At 41.7% G+C, this 20,020-nt stretch overlaps 1 protein-coding gene across 2 annotated transcripts in view; it reads right to left on the bottom strand.

The window, feature by feature from the left end:
• Window positions 1–410: 410 nt before the first annotated feature.
• LRRC20 (leucine rich repeat containing 20) overlaps window positions 411–20,020 on the bottom strand; it is a 150,938-nt gene continuing 131,328 nt past the window's right edge. For both annotated transcript variants that reach the window (XM_038409210.2, XM_038409205.2), the window contains one exon: window positions 411–2,414. In XM_038409210.2, coding sequence (XP_038265138.1) covers window positions 2,254–2,414 — 161 coding nt within the window. In that variant the 3' untranslated portion in view covers window positions 411–2,253. The remainder of the gene's footprint in view (window positions 2,415–20,020) is intronic.

The following is a 20,020-nucleotide window of genomic DNA, read 5'->3' as shown; positions in this document are numbered from 1 at the left end:
GCCACTTCCGGGAGTGGTGTGGGGCCTGCAGCGCCACCAGGGTGGCAATCCCGCAGGCCAGATCCAAAGCCCTGATGGGCTGGATTCAGCCCGCAGGCTGTAGTTTGCCCATCCTGGTCTAGTGTTTTGGGTCTAATGTTGGCTATAGAGGCATGGCGTTGTCAGATAAGAAACTGCTCCTTTTGATCTTAGTTCCCCCTGCATTCGGACAAGCAGGACTTTCTACATTTCTTGTAAATAAACTAGATTGCATCAAAGAAAATACCAACTCTACTTCCAGCTGGGATATCCCTGGGGCCCTAAATTTTGACTAACTTCTTGGGTTAGAAAGGGGAAACAATATTATTCACACGTATGTATTAGGCACATCCAGCATATGTCTATATTCTGTGGAAAACACTATTCAAGAGGATGAAACAAATAGTTTTATTTATTGCCTTTTTGTTTTAAACCAACCACTAGAGATCATTTCTCACCAGCAAGTTAAATTTTCTGGTTCCTCCATCAACCCAATTCTCTCTTGATCCCCAGCAACAGGAAACTAGGTTAAAATCTATTCAAGCAAAATATATCTACCATGTGAACAAGGGACAAGCAGTGAGCAGCTCATGACAGGACACACTCAGAGAGATCACTAAAACCAGAACTAACATATACTGGAGTGACATGCAGAAACCACAGGTTTTCAAACACGTTTGAACATTCCTTCACCCCTGCTCTTGTTAATGTCAATGAACTGCCAGTCAACAGTATTACATTAGGAGTATATCAGATTATCTATACTTGAGTTATTCCTCTCAAGCAAGCCTAGCTCACTGCGGTATAACAGTTGAGCTGTTGTAGCCACTCTGGAGCTGCACTCATTAGTGTGTGGCACTAAGATGGCTGGGGACACACACAATCCATGGTTCTAAGTGATGTAGTAAAATAAGCCATTCTATGAATTATTTTCCACTAAATTCTGAGATAACTTTTCTGTCCTTTCTGGGCACAGGAAAGGAATTGTGGGAAGCCATTAGAGGACTGTTGGCACTCGAGTGGAGCTAGCCTATGTTAGCAACCGATTAATTGTGCTCACTTGAGTTTTGGCCTATACCTTCCCTCTCGGGCCAGCCAACTTGACTTGAAAGTACCACCACACTTCAGTAAAGAGTTTGTGTGTGTGTGTGGATGGGATTTTAAGCTAAGGCAACATTCAAATTATAAATTGAATTAACTTTGCAGTGAAGACAAGCCCTAGGAGGCTGAACAGAAATTATTTATCTTGGACAAAATCAACAAATCTGTCCAAAAAAAAAAGGCGGGGGGGGGGGAATGGAAGAAGGGATGATCGTTACACCTTGTCAATCAAATGCTGAATGTAGAACGAGAAGAAGAAAAGGAGTTGTCTGTTGATAGGATATTTTTTCCAAGAGGACCTCTGTACTGTAAGACAAGTTTTAGTGTCTTGTTTTGATGCTCATAGTGGTACCCAGTTAATATGCTCCATATAACAGCTGGCTTAGATCCTAGGAGTAAGCCACCAAGCTCTAACTAGTTGAAAAGAAAAGTCCATCCACAGAGTATTTTCAGTCAATCCTGGACCAGCAAGGGTCTGTAAACAAGAGCTTTCCCATTATTCATGGGACAGAGCCTCTCTCCACCACTCTTCAGCTCCATACCATGCTTCACTCTGAATAATAGGGCTTTGAGTGATACATGAATGGAGTAGGCTATTACATTGATCTCCGCTGAAGCAAAGTCTTATTCTTCTAATAGGTCTCCTCCTTGTCAGACTCATTGCAGAAGGCTCTGCTGTGAGACTATTTCTCGTTTTGTTTGGTGCACAGAAAATACACTCAGGAGACTGAGTCTCTTACCTGATCTATTTCTGCATTGCACTTTCCCTTCTGTTTCCCTGGAAGTTTAATCTTTTCACAGATTTATTCCTTTATCAAATAGCAATTTACTAGGGCCTCAGTGCATTTTTATGTTCTGTGTATTTTAGACAGCTGCAAAGAAATAACAATAAGCAGATCCACTCTCTGGCAATGAAATACCGATTCTGAAACACCTCCCCCCCCCGCCCTTGCACAATCCTCCCCATCCCACTCCTCAAATCTACAAAACCTCACACACGCAGGAGTGATACAGCTTGCAAAAGCTGGTGGAGCCATTCTAGATCAGCATGCCCTGCAACTGGATCCCCTAGCTTTCCCTGTAAACCATTCTCAAATGAAGTCACACCAAGTCCATGCAACCAAAGTCAGTGTTTCAGGCTTGCAGAGGAGCAGCATGTGCTCTCTTTGGAGACACCAGGAGGTCAAATTTTATCAGCGGCCTGGCAATCACCCGGACCTCCTCATTCAGGGGATTTGACTTCAGGTTTACAATCTGCAGCGACTCCATTGAAGAAAGTTTCTCAACAGGGACATCTGGAACAAGAAGAACATGCACAAAATAAACAACCACCTGGATTACGAGAGAGACACACATAAGCTGGTCAGATCCTTTGGAATTTAAGATCATTGTCACTCACATCTCTAGGTGCAATCAGTCTGTGAAATGAAATGAATTCAATGTGAGTTGGTGAGTGATGGCAGCAGCTGCTTTCTGTGAGTAGTTGAAGCCCAAGAGCTCAGGGTTTTGAAGCTCTGGTAATGTTCCAATTTCTATTATTTATTCATAAGAAGAGGGTTTAACTGCAGGAAAGGTATATAAATTACACCCTCAGAGAATGGAACCGGAAAGCTGGGCATACAATGAATGGCCTTGCTTTAGATGGTTGCCAGTGTTGCCGACTGATTTTGGAGATAAAGCTATCATTGAAGGCATGAATGTGACTTTATTATAAGATCTTGTTTTCACACACTCATCAGGTTCTGAAAAATATTTCCTTTAGGCTGAATTGTCCATGCCTGGTCTCAGCCCAGAGGTGAATTATTTCTGGAAAGTTTGAGGAAAAGCCATTTGAGTTATTGGATACTGCAAACATCCAACACAATTTAGCAGCTCTGCTACTCACCAGGAACTCAGACATTGTTGGGGAAAACTATCAAGGACAATCTATCTGAAGGGATTCTGTGCCGTTGAAATGCACAGATCAAACCCCTCTCCTCTTTCCCTTAGAGAAAAACTCATTAACATTCAGAACAGGAGAAAACTGTTGTCTGGGTGGGGAACCGCGGATCTTACCATTCTGAAAACTCTCTAGAATTTGGGTGCATTCTGCATATTGTAAGCTTTAATTAAACAATAAAGAAATTATGTTTCTGTCATTTCTTTTGCAAAGATACAGTTACCACAATATAAACTGATGTGCAACTGCTCTATTTACCCAGCCTTACAGAAAATACTTGGGAGTACTTCATTGACGCTCACAGAATTATTGATTTTATTATTTGCATTACCCTAATGCCCAGGGGTCCCATTCCAGATCTGGGACCCATTGCACTGGCTATGGTGAAAGACATTGTAAAGAAGAATCGCCGTCATGAAGAGCATTGCCTTGTTTTGTGGCATGGTTTTAAGACCACTTTTCAGACATTCTTGTCCAAAAGGCTTCTTGAGATATTCCCATACCTGTACAGAGAAAAAGAACTGAAATTCTGCATCACACTGAGAAGATTTTTTTATCTTAGTTGCCAGAGAGCTCCTGCTATGTACTGTTCCCCCACAACAGGTCTTTTGAAAAAATATGGTAATAATTTCCTCACTTGTAAGAAAGCTAGAAAGGGGTCCAGTTCATGATTCCAAATACAGATGTGTGAAAGAGTATGAATACACCTCTCTAGTCTTCAAAGCTCGCGGCAAAAATCAGTGGAATGAAACAAAATATTTCCTTCCTGTTCAAACCCTTAGACAACTTGCATCACACTTCCCTGCCACGTGAAGACTGGGGGAAATGTAAAATAATGGTCATGTCACTCAAATTCACATGCCTGGTATTTAATATTAATAGGGGCTTGTATATTCTGTTTTACCAAGACTTCCCAACCTTCTTCAGTAACATGACAATGTAACTCTTGTTCAGATCAGAGAGACTCCAGATAAGAATTCAGGCCTGAAGTGAGATTAGAACAGTGGCAGTAATCACTGTACCCTGTGCCCTCATATTTATGCAAGAAGCTCTGAACTGCAACTGCAGATGTGAATACCTCAACATTCTTCTTCCCAAAGCTCATAGGTCTTCTTATCTCTCTTTGGATTATTTATGTCTATTTTCTTTGGTCCTTACAAAAATCATTAATGATAAATCAGTCCTTTCTCCTATGCCACATCCCAGAACCATGACTGACAGCATCAGTGTAATTGTATTGGAGCTGGAGGGTGGAAATATAGGCACCAACTATATCCCAGCAGTCGTACTGGCGACCCCATAGAAGGCAGCCAATGGCAGCTGTGGGATTTTGGGAGAACACACCAGAGGAGACTGATTATAACTGTGTAAGATGGTGATCTCTGTTCAGGTCCCAATTGACAGATAGTGCCAAGTGTGAACAATTTGGCAGTCACATCAGAGAGGCCAATGATTGAAGTACTTTGTAAGTAGTCCCTTGTTGGCCATTGTTGTGTGGAAACCTGCACTGCTGCTTCCCCTGTTGTGGGATAAAGTAGAGAGAATTTCAGTTTCCAAGGCTATTGGCTGAGTACCTTTTAACAGCACTCCATTCACTGATTTATTTAGAAAAATGTTTATTAAAACAAAAAATTTTCTTTTGCTACAGACAGACCCACTCCAAAACTGCACATTGTAATTGATTAAACTGGTCTACAGAGCTGATTAAAAGGCAGCTGGAAACCACCATCCCTGTAAAGCACTGAGTGCAACCAGAGCATTATTTATCAATAAGCTGAGAGAAGCAGGCATGGAAGTCACAGACATGTGCACAGATGTAACAGCTGAATTTTTCTATTAATTATAAATGGGTCAGCTTCCCTCCTCTAGATAGAATAATCAACTGGGATGGGGGCTATTTTTTTGGAAAAGAAAAAATAATTAGCTCTGAGGATCCAATTTATTTGTTTTACATTGACTGGAAATTTGTAGTTATTCCAAAAAGCATTTTATTCAACAGTGTTCTTATGCACACACTGTCCACTAAAATGTTATGTTCACAAACCTTCAGGACAGGGGTGAAAGTAACTTAAGGAACTTACTGGTACACAGGCCCGGGGTCCTGAGCAGTGGGGGGCAGAAGGTGGGCGTGCTTGGGCAGAAGGGGTGGGGCCTGAGGAGGAAGCGTAGGGGCCTTTGCATCCCCAGGTCCTTTAAATCGCCACCACTACCCCGGGGCTCCAGCAGCGATTTAAAGGGCCCAGGGCTCTGGCTGCGGTAGCGGCAGCCAGGAGCTCTGGGCCCTTTAAATCACCGCTGTAGCCCCATGGTAACTGTAGCTGTGGCCGGGAGCCCCAGGGATCTGGCGGTGATTTAAAGGGTCAGGGGCTCCGGCCACTGCCGGGAGCCCAACGCCCTTTTAAATTGCCGGCCTGGGGAAGCTGCCCCCTACCGGTAAGGTCAGCCGTGTACCGGCTCTTGCCGGTATGCCGTACCGTACCGTACCGGCTTACTTTCACCTCTGCTTCAGGGACAAGCTCTCCAAACCACACCCTAAAAATATACATCAAACTGAACCCACAGGCGCGCCCACACAAATACTCTTGCAGACACGTTCAATCTCACAAAAAATTAGTCTTTAAAGCCATACGCATGGCACATTACCACAGACTTGGCAGAGGATCCAGTTCTGTTGCTCGCCCACATGTTAAACGACCACCTAGCTGCAGGATCAGGCTCACAAAAAGTACACTCACACTATACACATGTATACAAACCCTCTCCCACACATCAGCCTTGGCCAGTCTTTTGCCCTAAGCAGCTGTGTTCCGTACAATTTAACTGGTTTCATCATGTCAGCTGTGATAGGTCTCCTCTTTGGGTGGATAAAAGGTTGTAACATTGCAATATTACATCAAGATGATATATATTTTGTTTTAAGAGTTTCTGAATGTTATGGGGGAACAGAGATAGTCTCCTTCCATAGCTCCCCTTAACTTACATATCGACATGGTTGTAATAATTGTGCTTACAAGTTTACCCTAATTGTGAACTCAACTGCAAAAATTGTGTGGAAGTTCATAAGATGTCACAATAACCTCTAACAACAAATGCTGATGGCAAAAGGTATGAAAGGAAGATAAAAAAGACTCAGTCCAAACAACAAGGTCTGCCTATACAACTCAAGGACTGTGTGAAGATCATGCTTGGTAAACAAGAAAAGTATGGAACCAGAAATCAATAAACCAAAATTGGTGTGTCAGATACTAGGCCTAACTGGTGGACAAAATAATGAGGAAATGGGCTATTCAGCCCACCATTCCCTTTACGGGTCCTTAAAGAAAGAAATTTTGGGGAGAAAAAATTAGCTATTGAAGCAAGCTTCAATGTCATGGCTGCCACCCCCACCAACTCCTGGGATCTGGGGCTTTGATCATCCTGATTCAGAAACATGTCCTGACCAGCTCAGACCAGCATGAGGTATCCAGATGACATTCCCACCATTACCAAGTGTATCCCAAACACCATCTTTGACAAAATGGGAATGGACTTTAAAAACAACAGCAACAACAGCTCCATCCCATCTCAACTAACTTCTCTTTTCCCCAAAAGGACAGTTATTACAGTCTTTGATACCAGCTAAGACCAGCTATCAAACATGACTCTTTTCCTTCTAAAATGTCTCTCCAGGTAAAGGGAACAATGGCTGTTGTTCAAATGGAAGGCTTAATACATTACATTTCAAATGCTTTAATTGTTTTTCCTTCTTTTCTTTATCTTTAATAAAAGGTTAAAAGGATTTTTAATGGTGTGTTTGCCATGGTACTAAGCAGGCTGAAGTCTCTGTATACCAAACCCTGGTCCTTGTTTAACATTGTTTAATGTTGGACAGTAATTGGCTTATGTTAACATCTTTAGCTCATGTAGTCCATCTAAATCAAAACAAAATACACACATCTGACACAACCTCTAACTCTCAAGCAAACAGCTATGGAAAAAGAATGAGGTTTTTTAAAAGCTCCAGAAGGATGGAAATGCAAGCTGCAGATTCAGCGCACTCTGGTATGAGCCTCCCAGATGTTTCTCTAACAAAGTACCTGGTCTAAAAGAAGTCACGTGAAAGTATTATTGCTGTTTTATGTTCCCTAGTTAACCCCCCATCTGAAATTTCTTTATCAATGAATTTCATTTCCCAGTTATGGTAATAGGAACAGTGCCTGGGAGAAACGCACAAGTAAAATCCTGTGTATTGCCGACAGCAAATTGATTCCCATGTAGAACTGGTCAGGAATTTTTCAACAAAATTTTTGACTTGAAAACATTTTGAAATTGTTCACGTTGTTTTTTTTACAGTATGCACTTATTGTTTATATGATGCTTTATTTCTGAGCCTCTATTTAAACTCTAGTGCCTTAGGTGACGGTAGTACTGGATCCAGGAGCTACTGGATTAATTGCTATTGTCCCCTGTCATGTGACAGGGATATTAACCTTCTGTAACCCTGACCTATATCAGATGATTGGAGCCAGAAAATAAAATCATAGAATATCAGGGTTAGAAGGGACCTCAGGAGGTCATCTAGTCCAACCCCCTGCTCAAAGCAGGACCAATCCCCAATTTTTGCCCCAGATCCCTAAATGGCCCCCTTAAGGATTGAGCTCACAATCCTAGGTTTAGCAGGCCAATGCTCAAACCACTGAGCTATCCCTCCCCCTGAGATAAAGATTAATCTCTTACAAGCACTCCCATTTATTACACTTTGTTATGGGTGAAAGGAGTTACGGAGAAGGAGCGTAAGTGGTGTGTGTAGTTGAGATGGAGTGATGCAAGATTTGAAATGAGAAGATGCAGCTATAAGTTTTTTCCTGTCTTTTCTGTTTGTTAACCATATGTTAGTGCTTATCTTCACAACGATAACCAAAAGCTTTAATTACACAGTATGCTGGTTGCAAGTTGTACTTCTAAATATACTTTTTCATCTCTACAGACATCTAGCTCTCTGGAAGGAACCTGAGCAGTTTTTCCACTGATGTGAAGTGATAGGCTGCCAAAATGCAATTTCTGCCAGCAACTTCCAGAGATCTGCAATTCATCCCTCAGATCATATCGCTGAAGATTTGACAGTCATTTGTTGAAGCAGTTCAGATTAAGCAATGAGTGGGCACTTTTCTAGAGAGCTCAGTTAAACTGGAAGCAGCAGGATGGAGGGAATGAAACACAGACTGTACCCTCAACTTTGAAATTATACACAGGGTATCACATGGGAGGGCTATAAACCATTCTTACAGCATAATCATTCTACAACTAGACAACAACTAGGAGCAGCAGCACATGAATCAATCAACATATTTGTACTAACAGGTGCTGTGACATTTTCCACCTCTGGTTTGTTATCTAAAGCACTAATGTATTGCGAACCCTATGCCTGGGGCAGATTGTGCCTGACTCTGCATGTGAACAAGGGTTGGGGAAAAGAGGGCACTGTGAATTCCACAGCAAGAGAGACTGCCTAGGCAGGTCTGCTTTGCCATCTCCTCAGAGGCAATAAACAGCATAATTCTCCACTGGTAAGAGTTACCACACAGCTATTCCTAAACAAGTACATTTATTTTTCAGGTAAAAGTATTTCAGACAAAACATTTTTAAAACAATAAAATAACCTACACACATGCTAATAAGCTTATCAGAGATCCCCCAAGGGCTCTGGCAGGTAAACAGATCTTCAGACTTCACTAAGGGGCTTTTCTGTGGTCACAAAGTCCTAACAGCTGTTAGCTCAGAATAGGAACACCCGTGAATCTGTGACTCGCTCTTTTATCCAGTTTGGGCCTCTGCTCTGGTCCTCATGTAACAGGTGATCAGCAGACAATGGGTTCCAGCTTCAAAAGGTTGGGTCTGGAGGTGAGACATTGCCTTTCCCTCCTCCCAAGTATTTCCTTGGAATCCCACTTAACTTGTATCTAGCACAGCGTTTCAAGGAGTCCTTTGGAACTCACACCACTTCCCAGGGTTTACATTAGCCACATCTTCTCTCTAGAGACATTACATACAATCCCACAATAATACAAGACATTTGCATTTGTAGTCACTGAACTCCCAAAATATTGAAACTTAATTCAATAAACTTTGTCCAGGAAATTCCCATATCTGTCACACAACCCTGCCCTAAAAGCAGGCATCCTTCTGCATTTTCTTGTCTGAGGGCTTGTCTACACAGGGAAATTGACCAGCATAGCTAAAGCTGAATAGTTTGTTTCACCATAGTTATGTGGATCAAGGTGTAGACAACTCATAGGAACCAATTCAAAAACAGCCTTCAGGAAAAGAACATTTTTCTAGTTCTCAGATTCTTTGATTCAGATGGGGGTAGCAGGGATAAGGATCTAAAATCTCAGTAGCTGCAACAAGGCCTGTCAAGATTTATGGGCTAAATACTGCTTGTCTTTCTCACAAGAGTATTTCGTCCTACTGATTTCAATGGGATAATTCTCATGAGTAAGCATCAAATTCTGCGAGGCTCTCTCTGCATTTTATGTATTGAATGTATTTATAGTGAGGTGGTGAGGGGGTGGGAGAGTAGAAAAATACTGGCTTTTGTACTTTGGGTGTGTATGTGTGTGGAATTTCTTCACTAGACTTAAGTAACAAATACTGGACAGGAAACAACTCCACCACCAGGCCAGTTTCAATTTTATATATTAAAAACACGGTTAAACTAACTTGATGTAAGATGGGTGGGAACATCTTGCAGTCATGCAGTATTGGGCTGTAGTAATGGGTAAGCTTTGTTATATGGTTCTTCTGGTTAATGTGTCCGACAAAGAATATGCCATGCATGTTTTAGAATTCCTAGCTTCTGTACTTTATTGATGTTTACTTTTGTCTTCTCATGTCTTTCCCTATATGCCTTTCTTTGTTCTGCTGGAATTGCTCGTGTAATTTAAATGTGATGCTTTAGTTTCACAAAAGTCTTCTGCAGATGGACATCTGATTGAATTTGTTTTCCTGCAGGAAGACAAGTACATGGATTGAAAACAGTAAAATATCAAAATCCCTATGAGTCTCTGATCTAATCTGTTCAAAGACTGTGACACACAATAGCTAGAGGCTCTGGAGAAAAAACGATTGTATTTGCTGAAGGTCACACCAGACACTTTGCACACAGTTAGTGATTTGGCAGTAGCAGCATCTCCAGTCAAGAGATGGAGCTACTTTGACCCCGGACATGTTGTGCAGTTGTAAGGCAGGGTATCTTCATTGTCCTGACTAGATTAGAAAATCTGAGCGTATTGGAACACCTTAACTAACACAATGTTAAATGTGCAGACAAGGTTATGCTGTGTCTAATATAATTTCTGCTGGATGTAAAATATAACAAGTGCTTGTCCTCACTGAGTGGTTAATATTGTGTCAATTTACACTTACTCTAAAATGATGCAATTCTGAAGTGTAGATAAGGCCCAAGTAAAAAAAGTATGAAAATTGTCCTCAAACGGCAATGCTGGCTGGAAGTAAAGTGCTGGAATGGCACCTCGCTAATGGGAAAGATATACAGAGAAAGTGAGTGAGTGTGGAAGGGTGAGAAACAAGGCAAAAAGTTGCTCTGTTTGTAAATTTGGACAAAAGCTTAAGCTTAGTCCCCAAGGACAATATACCATGAAAGATAGGATGAGGGGAGGAGAAAGTGGGGACAAAAGGGGAGAGGATGAGAGACAGCTGTCCTTTTAAAAGAATATTCAGGTGAATAGTGTTAAATATTTATATACTGAAATAGCACCCAGAGACTTTGATCTGGATTAGAGCCCCATTGTGCCATGTGCTGTGCAAACACATGCAAAAACATTAGGGGTTAGTGCAATATAGTAAGGTGGGTCAGGAACTGGCTAAAGGGGAGATGACAACAGGTTGAGCTGAAAGGAGAACTATCGGGCTGAGGGAGTTTACTAGTGGAGTTCCTCATGGATAAACTTTGGGACCGACCTCATAGGCAGCGACTTCTACTGGCACTGGGGGGTGCTCGACCCCCCCCCCGCCTCCAGCCCCGCCCTGACTCCAATCCTGCCCCGCCCGCATTCCAACCCCTTCTCCAAAGTCCTCATCCCAACTCCGCCCCCTCCCTGCCCCTATTCCAACACCTTCCCCAAATCCCCACCCCGGCCCCGCCTCCTCCCCTGTGTGCTCCATGTTCCCGCTCCTCCCCCCTCCCTCCCGGAGCTTGCTACAGCTCTTCGGAGGCAGCAAGCACTGGGAGGAAGGCGGAGGAGCCGGGGCACAGCGCACTCAGGAGAGGAGGTGGAGGAGGATGTGAGGCATGTTGGGGAGATTGGCTGCCAGTGGGTGCAGAGCACCCACTAGTTTTTCTTTGTGGGTGCTCCAGCCCCGGAGCACCCACGGAGTCAGTGCCTATGACCGAACTTATTAAATATTTTCATTAATGACTTTGGCACAAAAAGTAGGAATGTACTAATGAAATCTGCTGATGACACCCACTTGGGAGGCACTGTCAACACAGAAGAGGATAAGAATATTATACAGGAAGAATTGGATGACTTTGAGGACTAGAATAATAGAAATGGAATGAAATTTAATAGTACAAAGTGCAAGGTCATGAACTTCTGGACTAATAAAAATTTATGTTAGAAGTCGAGGGCTCATCGGTTGGGATGACAGAGGAAGAGAAAGACATGGGTGTTTTAATCAATCATAAATGACTATGAGCCATCAATGTGATGTGATTGTGAAAAAGGCAAATGTGATTCTTGGACATACCAGACAAGGTATTTCCAGTAGAGATAGGGAAGTATTAATACCACTGGACAAGGTTCTAGTAAGATCTCATCTGGAATGCTGTGTACAGTTCTGGTCAACCATGTTCAAGAAAGATAAAGGCCTATCTTAGGACAGAAGACTAAAAGAACTTGGTTTATTTAGCTCAGCAAAATGAAGGCTGAGAGAGGATATGCTTGCTCTCTATAGAGACATCAGGGAGGGAGAAGAGCTAGTTCAGTTAAAGGACAATGTTAGCACAAGAAGGCCATGAAGTAGACTGGAAATTAGAAGATTTCTAATCCACAGTGGAGTAAGGGTCTGGAACAGCCTCCCATTTAGGAGCAATGGGAGCTAACAACCTATCTAGTTTTAAGATGGAGCTTGATATGTTTATGAACAGGATTATATGACGGGGTTGCCTGTGATAGCAGGGGATTGGACCAAGAAGGTCCCTTCTAGTCATATGTTCCTATGTCATGGCCCATCCCCCTGAAGAACTCGTGGTCTAAAATGACACATAACAAATGAAGGGTGAGGGTAGGAAACAAGCAAATACATATAATTGTATAGACATTCAAAAATTATTACTCTCAATAAAGTGTCAACATACTTTAATGATGAGGACATTGATGCACTTCAATAATGTCCATGTCCTGTGTTACCACAGTCCATTCCTGGAGTTCTTGCATCATAACCCGCCTACTATACCCCATGCAGGGTCCCATGCAAGTAGAAAAAATGGGAGGAAGCCTTAGTGTTTCCACAATAACATCAGTGACCCCAATGGAAAATTCTCCCCAACCCCATGAGCATCAGCAAAATATTTAAGGGTGCAATCCAGCATTCCTTGTCCACAACTGAGGCCAATAAGAGCTTGGGATGCACAAAGAATGCTGGATTTGGCCAAAAGTAAATGAGTAATAATGATAAATACACTGAGCATATTTTTGGCATGAAAAACTATTTTTTGTAAACCCAGCCAAGAGTCTGAGATAATTCCCACAACCCAAGAAAGGCCATATTTTTGGTGGAATATGGAAACACCACTCACTGGATGAAGAAGAGCGAGGTAATAATTTAAAAGGATGAATTCAAACTGGAGCAGGTACAGAGAAGGGCTACTAGGATGATCCGAGGAATGGAAAACTTGTCTTATGAAAGGAGACTTAAGGAGCTTGGCTTGTTTAGCCTAACTAAAAGAAGGTTGAGGGGAGATATGATTGCTCTCTATAAATATATCAGAGGGATAAATACAGGAGAGGGAGAGGAATTATTTAAGCTCAGCACCAATGTGGACACAAGAACAAATGGGTATAAACTGGCCACCAGGAAGTTTAGACTTGAAATTAGACGAAGGTTTCTAACCATCAGAGGAGTGAAGTTTTGGAATAACCTTCCAAGGGAAGCAGTGGGGGCAAAAGATCTATCTGGTTTTAAGATTCTACTCGATAAGTTTATGGAGGAGATGGTATGATGGGATAATGGGATTTTGGTAAGTAATTGATCTTTAAATATTCAGGGTAAATAGGACTAATCCCCTGAGATGGGATATTAGATGGATGGGATCTGAGTTACCGAGGAAAGAATTTTCTGTAGTATCTGGCTGGTGAATCTTGCCCATATGCTCAGGGTTTAGCTGATTGCCATATTTGGGGTCGTGAAGGAATTTTCCTTCAGGGCAGATTGGAGAGGCCCTGGAGGTTTTTCGCCTTCCTCTGTAGCATGGGGCATGGGTGACTTGAGGGAGGCTTCTCTGCTCCTTGAAGTCTTTAAACCATGATTTAAGGACTTCAATAGCTCAGACATAGGTGAGGTTTTTCGTAGAAGTGGGTGGGTGAGATTCTGTGGCTTGCGCTGTGCAGGAGGTTGGACTAGATGATCAGAATGGTCCCTTCTGACCTTAGTATCTATGAATCTATGAATATGAGTTCATCCTCAGCCAGCGTGCTATCAGTATCATCCCTCAAATGGTTGGAGGCCCCTTCATGTTGCCCAAGTTGCCACGCATTTATAAGAAAGAGGGATAAAACATTGATCTGTAAACAGTTATGGGACATTGGGTCAGCCCTGAAAATAGACAGGGGAATTCCCTGCTTTTAGGGAAACACAGTCACCAAGAAATAATGATTTAAAAAACACAACTACATCAACAGCTTATTGAAGCAGAGGCTTGTACATGGATCTGTCCCGAAGTCACTGCCTGCCCTCTGGTTTTCACACTTAGCTTCCAGCTTTAATACGTTCCCCCCCACCCCATTTCTTTTTGATTTCACAGTTCAACGATCCCCATATGTCATGTCTCACAAGGTAAAGAGCTAGAGCAATGGCTGGAAAAAGGAAACTGGACATAACGTATACTTCTTTTCATTCCATACTTTGGACTACAAAATTGTTCACTCAGGCAGGATGGGAAACAAAAACATCTAGCATCCTTCTGTAAGAGGAGCTCGAGTTCATCCTTCTGCTATATTATTTATGTATAGAAGGCTTGCTTTTTTTCTTAATGTTTTAAACTCTGCCTTCTGGGAATTTTGAGAGCAAAACGGCGAATACATAAACACAGAAAACACATTCAGAATTACAGACACCTACATACATACACACCCTGTCCAGGTAGAGGAAACCAGAGACCTAATTAAAAGATAATCTTGCTGCACTAATATTACTTTTTATACGTTTTTCCTCCCTCTTCTTTCTGTGGGGTAGTTGACAGAGAAGGAGAATTGAGGCGGCAAGGATTGTTGGGGGTTTAAGATGAGAGCAAGGTTATGGGATATTGTACTTAACCCACATGCATTGGAATAACTGTATGATTAGGGACATTTAAACAACTACAATTATTATTTTGTGCTGGAAAATATACAAAAATATTTTAATTTTAGAGCTGTGTTCCTGTAACGGGACTTGGTTTCAGAGAGTGCTGATACTTGCTAAAATATACTTTAGTTGGAGAAACAAGTATTTAATAAGAGAACTGATCTTCTATGAGGTATATTTTCTGATGGATTTTCACAACTGTATTCTTTTGCAGAGTATTTGTCTACTGGGGTGGGACCTCCTATTTCTGTCTAGGTTTTTAGTTTGCTACAGAGAAGGCATTATTTTTGACAGGTCTCTTTATTTAGTGCGCTCCACTGATGTTCACAAAATTCACAACTTAGGGAGTAAAAAATAAACCTGTCTTATTCCCATACTGAAACTCTGCTGGTCATTTTATGAAAGGGATTCAATGGCACTTGAAGGTAAATAGTCTTTCAATTCTGGTGACATTATGCTGAAAGCCTGGCTTAAGTCACAAATGAAATTAGCTTGATGGGTCTCATCCTGGTTCCTAGTATACGTTTATACAAGTGATTGACACTTCACTGTTTCAATGTTACTTTCTCTTATGGCAACTATTATAGTCAACCTGTTTTGTCCTATGGAAAATTGGTCCTTACCTGATAATCTCTTTCCTCTGCATATCATCATATACATCAATCCTCACTGATGGGTTTTCCCTCCTTTCATCAAAGTGGAGGCAGACAGATTGCTCTGGGGTCATGTGATTTATCTCTACCCTACCTATCTTGCCAGATTTCAGAGTAGCAGCCGTGTTAGTCTGTATTCGCAAAAAGAAAAGGAGTACTTGTGGCACCTTAGAGACTAACAAATTTATTAGAGCATAAGCTTTCGTGAGCTACAGCTCACTTCATCGGATGCACCGAAAGCTTATGCTCTAATAAATTTGTTAGTCTCTAAGGTGCCACAAGTACTCCCTATCTTGCCAGAATGACTTTTTTGCTGCAATACACTACTTAAAGGTGAACTATAAAGCAAAAGACAAAAGAAGTTTGGGCTTGCCCTTGATTGCTCATCTCCAGTGATCTAAAGGTGGCCTCAACTTGACAACAAAACAAGGCACACCCACCACATTTTTCTGCTTTTGTTGTTTCTTTGCCAGTCCAGATGTAACCTTAGTGAAATGCTAACAGGAGGCCAGGTAGTGCTTAATAACTTCTAGGCTTGGCAGTTAATAGTCCCAGCACCTCTGGACTTGCCATGTTCAGTTATGAAAGGAAAAACTTACTTGAGCCCATAGCATCTCTTTCATTACAAATTAAGCACCGAGGCCAGGACTTTCACCTTGTGTTTATACAGTTAGCATTTTCAATGATCTAAACAGAATTGTGCTTTCTGCAAGGGAGATTTTTTTTCCCTTCTGCTCTCATATTGTTGTGCTCTACATAATTTTGTAGCTTCGTCTTAGGCAGCTCCAGCTTGAGCCAGGCCCATAGTCAATGTCTTTAATGCTTAACTTTAATATTGCTCTTTTCCTTACATTGCCATGTCCACTAACAGCTATTAACCACTCCTATAAACTGTAAAAATCTGGAGGGAACAATATAAGATACCACAAAAAACGAAACCAATTCAGGAAGCACTGGGAATCTTTGTTGAAGGGGAATTATGTTCTTTTTTGTGTCTGAAGGAAATTGTATAACACACTGGATTCAACCTTTAAATCACATAGAGAGGCAAGGTTCTCCCTCATACCGGGGGCAGGGGAGCAGGAGTGGGGGAAGGATTTGGCTCCAAGCCAGTAATGGGAAGTCCCTGTCCACAATTTAGAGCCAAAGAATTATGCCCGAGGGGAAAGATTCCAATTTCAAAGAATTGGGAGAGGGAGAAAGGATTTATTTTTTCCTGGACTGATCATTTCTTCTCTTAGAATTTTATCATATCCATCAATCCAACCTACTCTAATGAGGACTTAAAATGTATTAATTTAATTATTTTTATTCAACATTTACTCTGAAATCTTCAGTACATGTTGTCATATGTTAACGTGCTCCCTTAGTCCAGTTTTGTAGTTATTATGTGATCAAAGATGAACTGCCTTGCAAAAACAACCCTTTTCTTTTTTGCCCTTTTGAGAAGCAGTGTTGGCCGTTGCATGGGCTTATTTGAGCTAGGTGGGCCAGCTTCCAGGGTGCTGCAGCTTGCTTTCTGATTGGCCACATTGTCCTGGCCCTGATTGGCTGGTGACTATATATAAACTTCCTGCTTTCCTTCTGTCCTTGTCTGAGCAACAAGCTATTGCCTGCAAGTTGCTACTTGAACCCACCCAACCAATCCTGCCTTACTACCCTGCCAACCATCGTCCTATACCTTCCCCTTGGATTGGCTCTCCCAGTGATTAGACCTCTTGTATGAACTCTGACCACTGATTGGGACTACCCTTTGACCTGACTGATTCCCGGCATTACACTCAGAATAACCATTTTTCTGCAGTTATTTTTATTTGTTTTTTAAACATTGGAAATATCAGGTCCTTGTTTTAGGAAAGGGCATTTACACTGCCCTGTAGTTCGGACTGTAGGAATGTGGAGAGCAGTATGCACAAAGTGCTGTGCTGTAACTGCCCCATGTGGATGATGTGGGCATGAACTAAAAAGTTGCTAGTTCGTGTTAATGTAGTCCTCCAAACAGGAGGACTGAACAGTGTACACATAGTCAAAGACTAGGAAAATGCCAGCTCCCTTCCCTTTTAGGAGAAGCCACTAGCTCATTGAGCAAAGGGATTGTCTCCCAGCCTTTTAGCTTATTAATTGTTCTGAAAAACTATGGGGAAAAAAATCAGGGCTGGGAAGGCCTGCAAAAAACATCAGCACACCTGCAAAACTCCTTTATGACACCCAAAATTCTATCACTTTGTTATGTTCTAAAAGTCCAGATCCACTTTGGGTCCAATCTAATGCCCACTGCAGTTAATGGGAATCTTTCTATCCCACTGCAGTTAATGGAAATCTTTCTATCAGACTCACAGCACTATTTTTGCTAGCTTAGAAGATAAAAGAAGACTTTCCTTCTCCCTCCTACCCTGACAGGACTACTGAATCCCAGCTGCTAATTACAACTGGCTGATAACTATCTTTTGTTAAATATATCAGTTACATCTGAGAAAAAAAAAGATGTAATATGAACAGGCACTGCCCCCCCACATAAGAAAAACACTGATGTGAGGGCTGAGTAAGGGAAAAAATAATTATCAAGGTTTACCACATGAGAAAGGACAAAATGGCAGGAAAAGAACCTGCAAAGTGGGGTAATAAATGTGGGATTCAACAGCTCAGGTTTACACAAGTAACAATATAATCACTGACTGTCTGGTTATTCTTTCCCCACTGATTTTACCAGTGAGATTTTTTTTTCTCATAGACTTTAAGGTCAGAAGGGACCATTATGATCGTCTAGTCTGACCTGCTGCACAATGCAGGCCACAGAATCTCACCCACCCACTCCTGTAATAAACCCCTAACCTATGTCTGAACTATCGATGTCCTCAAATCTTAAAGACTTCAAGGTGCAAAGAATCCTTCAGCAAGTGACCCATGCCCCATGCTGCAGAGGAAGGCAAAAAACCCCCAGGGCCTCTGCCAATCTGCCCTGGAGGAAAATTCCTTCCTGACCCCAAATATGGTGATCAGCTAAACCCTGAGCATGTGGGCAAGACTCACCAGCCAGACACCCAGGAAAGAATTCTCTGTAGTAACTCACATCCCACCCCATCTAATATCCCATCACAGGCCATTAGGCATATTTACCGCTAATAGTCAAAGATCAATTACTTGCTAAAATTAGGCTATCCCATCATACCTTCTCCTCCATAAACTTATCAAGCTTAGTTTTGAAGCCAGATATGTCTTTTGCCCCCACTGCTTCCCTTGGAAGGTTGTTCCAGAACTTCACTCCTCTGATGGTTAGCAAACTTCGTCTAATTTCAAGTTTAAACTTCCTGATGGCCAGTTTATATCCATTTGTTCTTGTGTCCACAATGGTACTGAGCTTAAATAATTCCTCTCCCTCCCTGGTATTTATCCTTCTGATATATTTATAGAGAGCAATCATATCGCCCCTCAGCCTTCTTTTGGTTAGGCTAAACAAGCCAAGCTCTTTGAGTCTCCTTTCATAAGGAGTTTTTCAGGTTTTCCATTCCTCAGATCATCCTAGTAGCCCTTCTCTGTACCTGTTCTAGTTTGAATTCATCCTTCCTAAAAATGGGAGACCAGAACTGCACACAGTATTCCAGATGAGGTCTCACCGGTGCCTTGTATAATGGTACACCTCTTTATCTCTACTGGAAATACCCTGCCTAATGCATCCCAAGACTGCATTAGCTTTTTTCACGGCCATATCACATTGCCAGCTCATAGTCATCCTGTGATCAACCAATACTCCGAGGTCCTTCTCCTCCTCTGTAACTTCCAAGTGATGCATCCCCAGCTTATAACAAAAATTCTTGTTATTAATCCCTAAATGCATGACCTTGCACTTTTCACTATTAAATGTAATCCTGTTACTATTACTCCAGTTTACAAGGTCATCCAGATCTTCCTGTATGATATCCCGGTCCTTCTCTGTATTGGCAATACCTCCCAGCTTTGTGTCATCTGCAAACTTTATTAGCACATTTCCACTTTTTGTGTCAAGGTCAGTAGTAAAAAGATTAAATAAGATTGGTCCCCAAAGTGATCCCTGAGGAAATCCACTAATAACCTCCTTCCAGTCTGACAGTTCACCTTTAAGTATGACACATTGTAGTCTCCCCTTTAACCAGTTCCTTATCCACCTTTCAATTTTCATATTGATCCCCATCTTTTCCAATTTAGCTAATAATTCCCCATGTGGAACCGTATCAAATGCCTTACTGAAATTGAGGTAAATTAGATCCACTGTGTTTCCTTTGTCTAAAAATATCTGTTACCATCTCAAAGAATATCAGGTTGGTTTGGCACGATCTACCTTTTGTAAAACCATGTTGTATTTTGTCCCAATTACCATTGACCTCAATGTCCTTAATGACTTCCTCCTTCAAAAGTTTTTCCAAGACCTTGCATACTACATATGTCAAACTAACAAGCCTGTAGTTACCCAGATCACTTTTTTCCCTTTCTTAAAAATAGGAACTATGTTAGCAATTCTCCAGTCATACAGTACAACCCCTGAGTTTACAGATTGATTAAAAATTCTTGCGAATGGGCTTGCAATTTCATGTGCCAGTTCCTTTAATGTTCTTGGATGAAGATTATCTGGGCCCCCCGATTTAGTCTCATTAAACTGTTTGAGTGGCGTCTACCTCGGATGTGGCAATATCTATCTCCATATCCCCATTCCCATTTGTCATTAGGATGCTACCATTATCCCTAAACTCCTCATTAGCCTCATTAAAGA

Source organism: Dermochelys coriacea, chromosome 7 (genome assembly GCF_009764565.3).
Source record: "Dermochelys coriacea isolate rDerCor1 chromosome 7, rDerCor1.pri.v4, whole genome shotgun sequence".
NCBI classification, from domain to species: Eukaryota; Metazoa; Chordata; order Testudines; family Dermochelyidae; genus Dermochelys; species Dermochelys coriacea.
The sequence above is the reverse complement of the archived record's forward strand: the minus strand, read 5'-3'. Positions and strand labels throughout refer to the sequence as shown.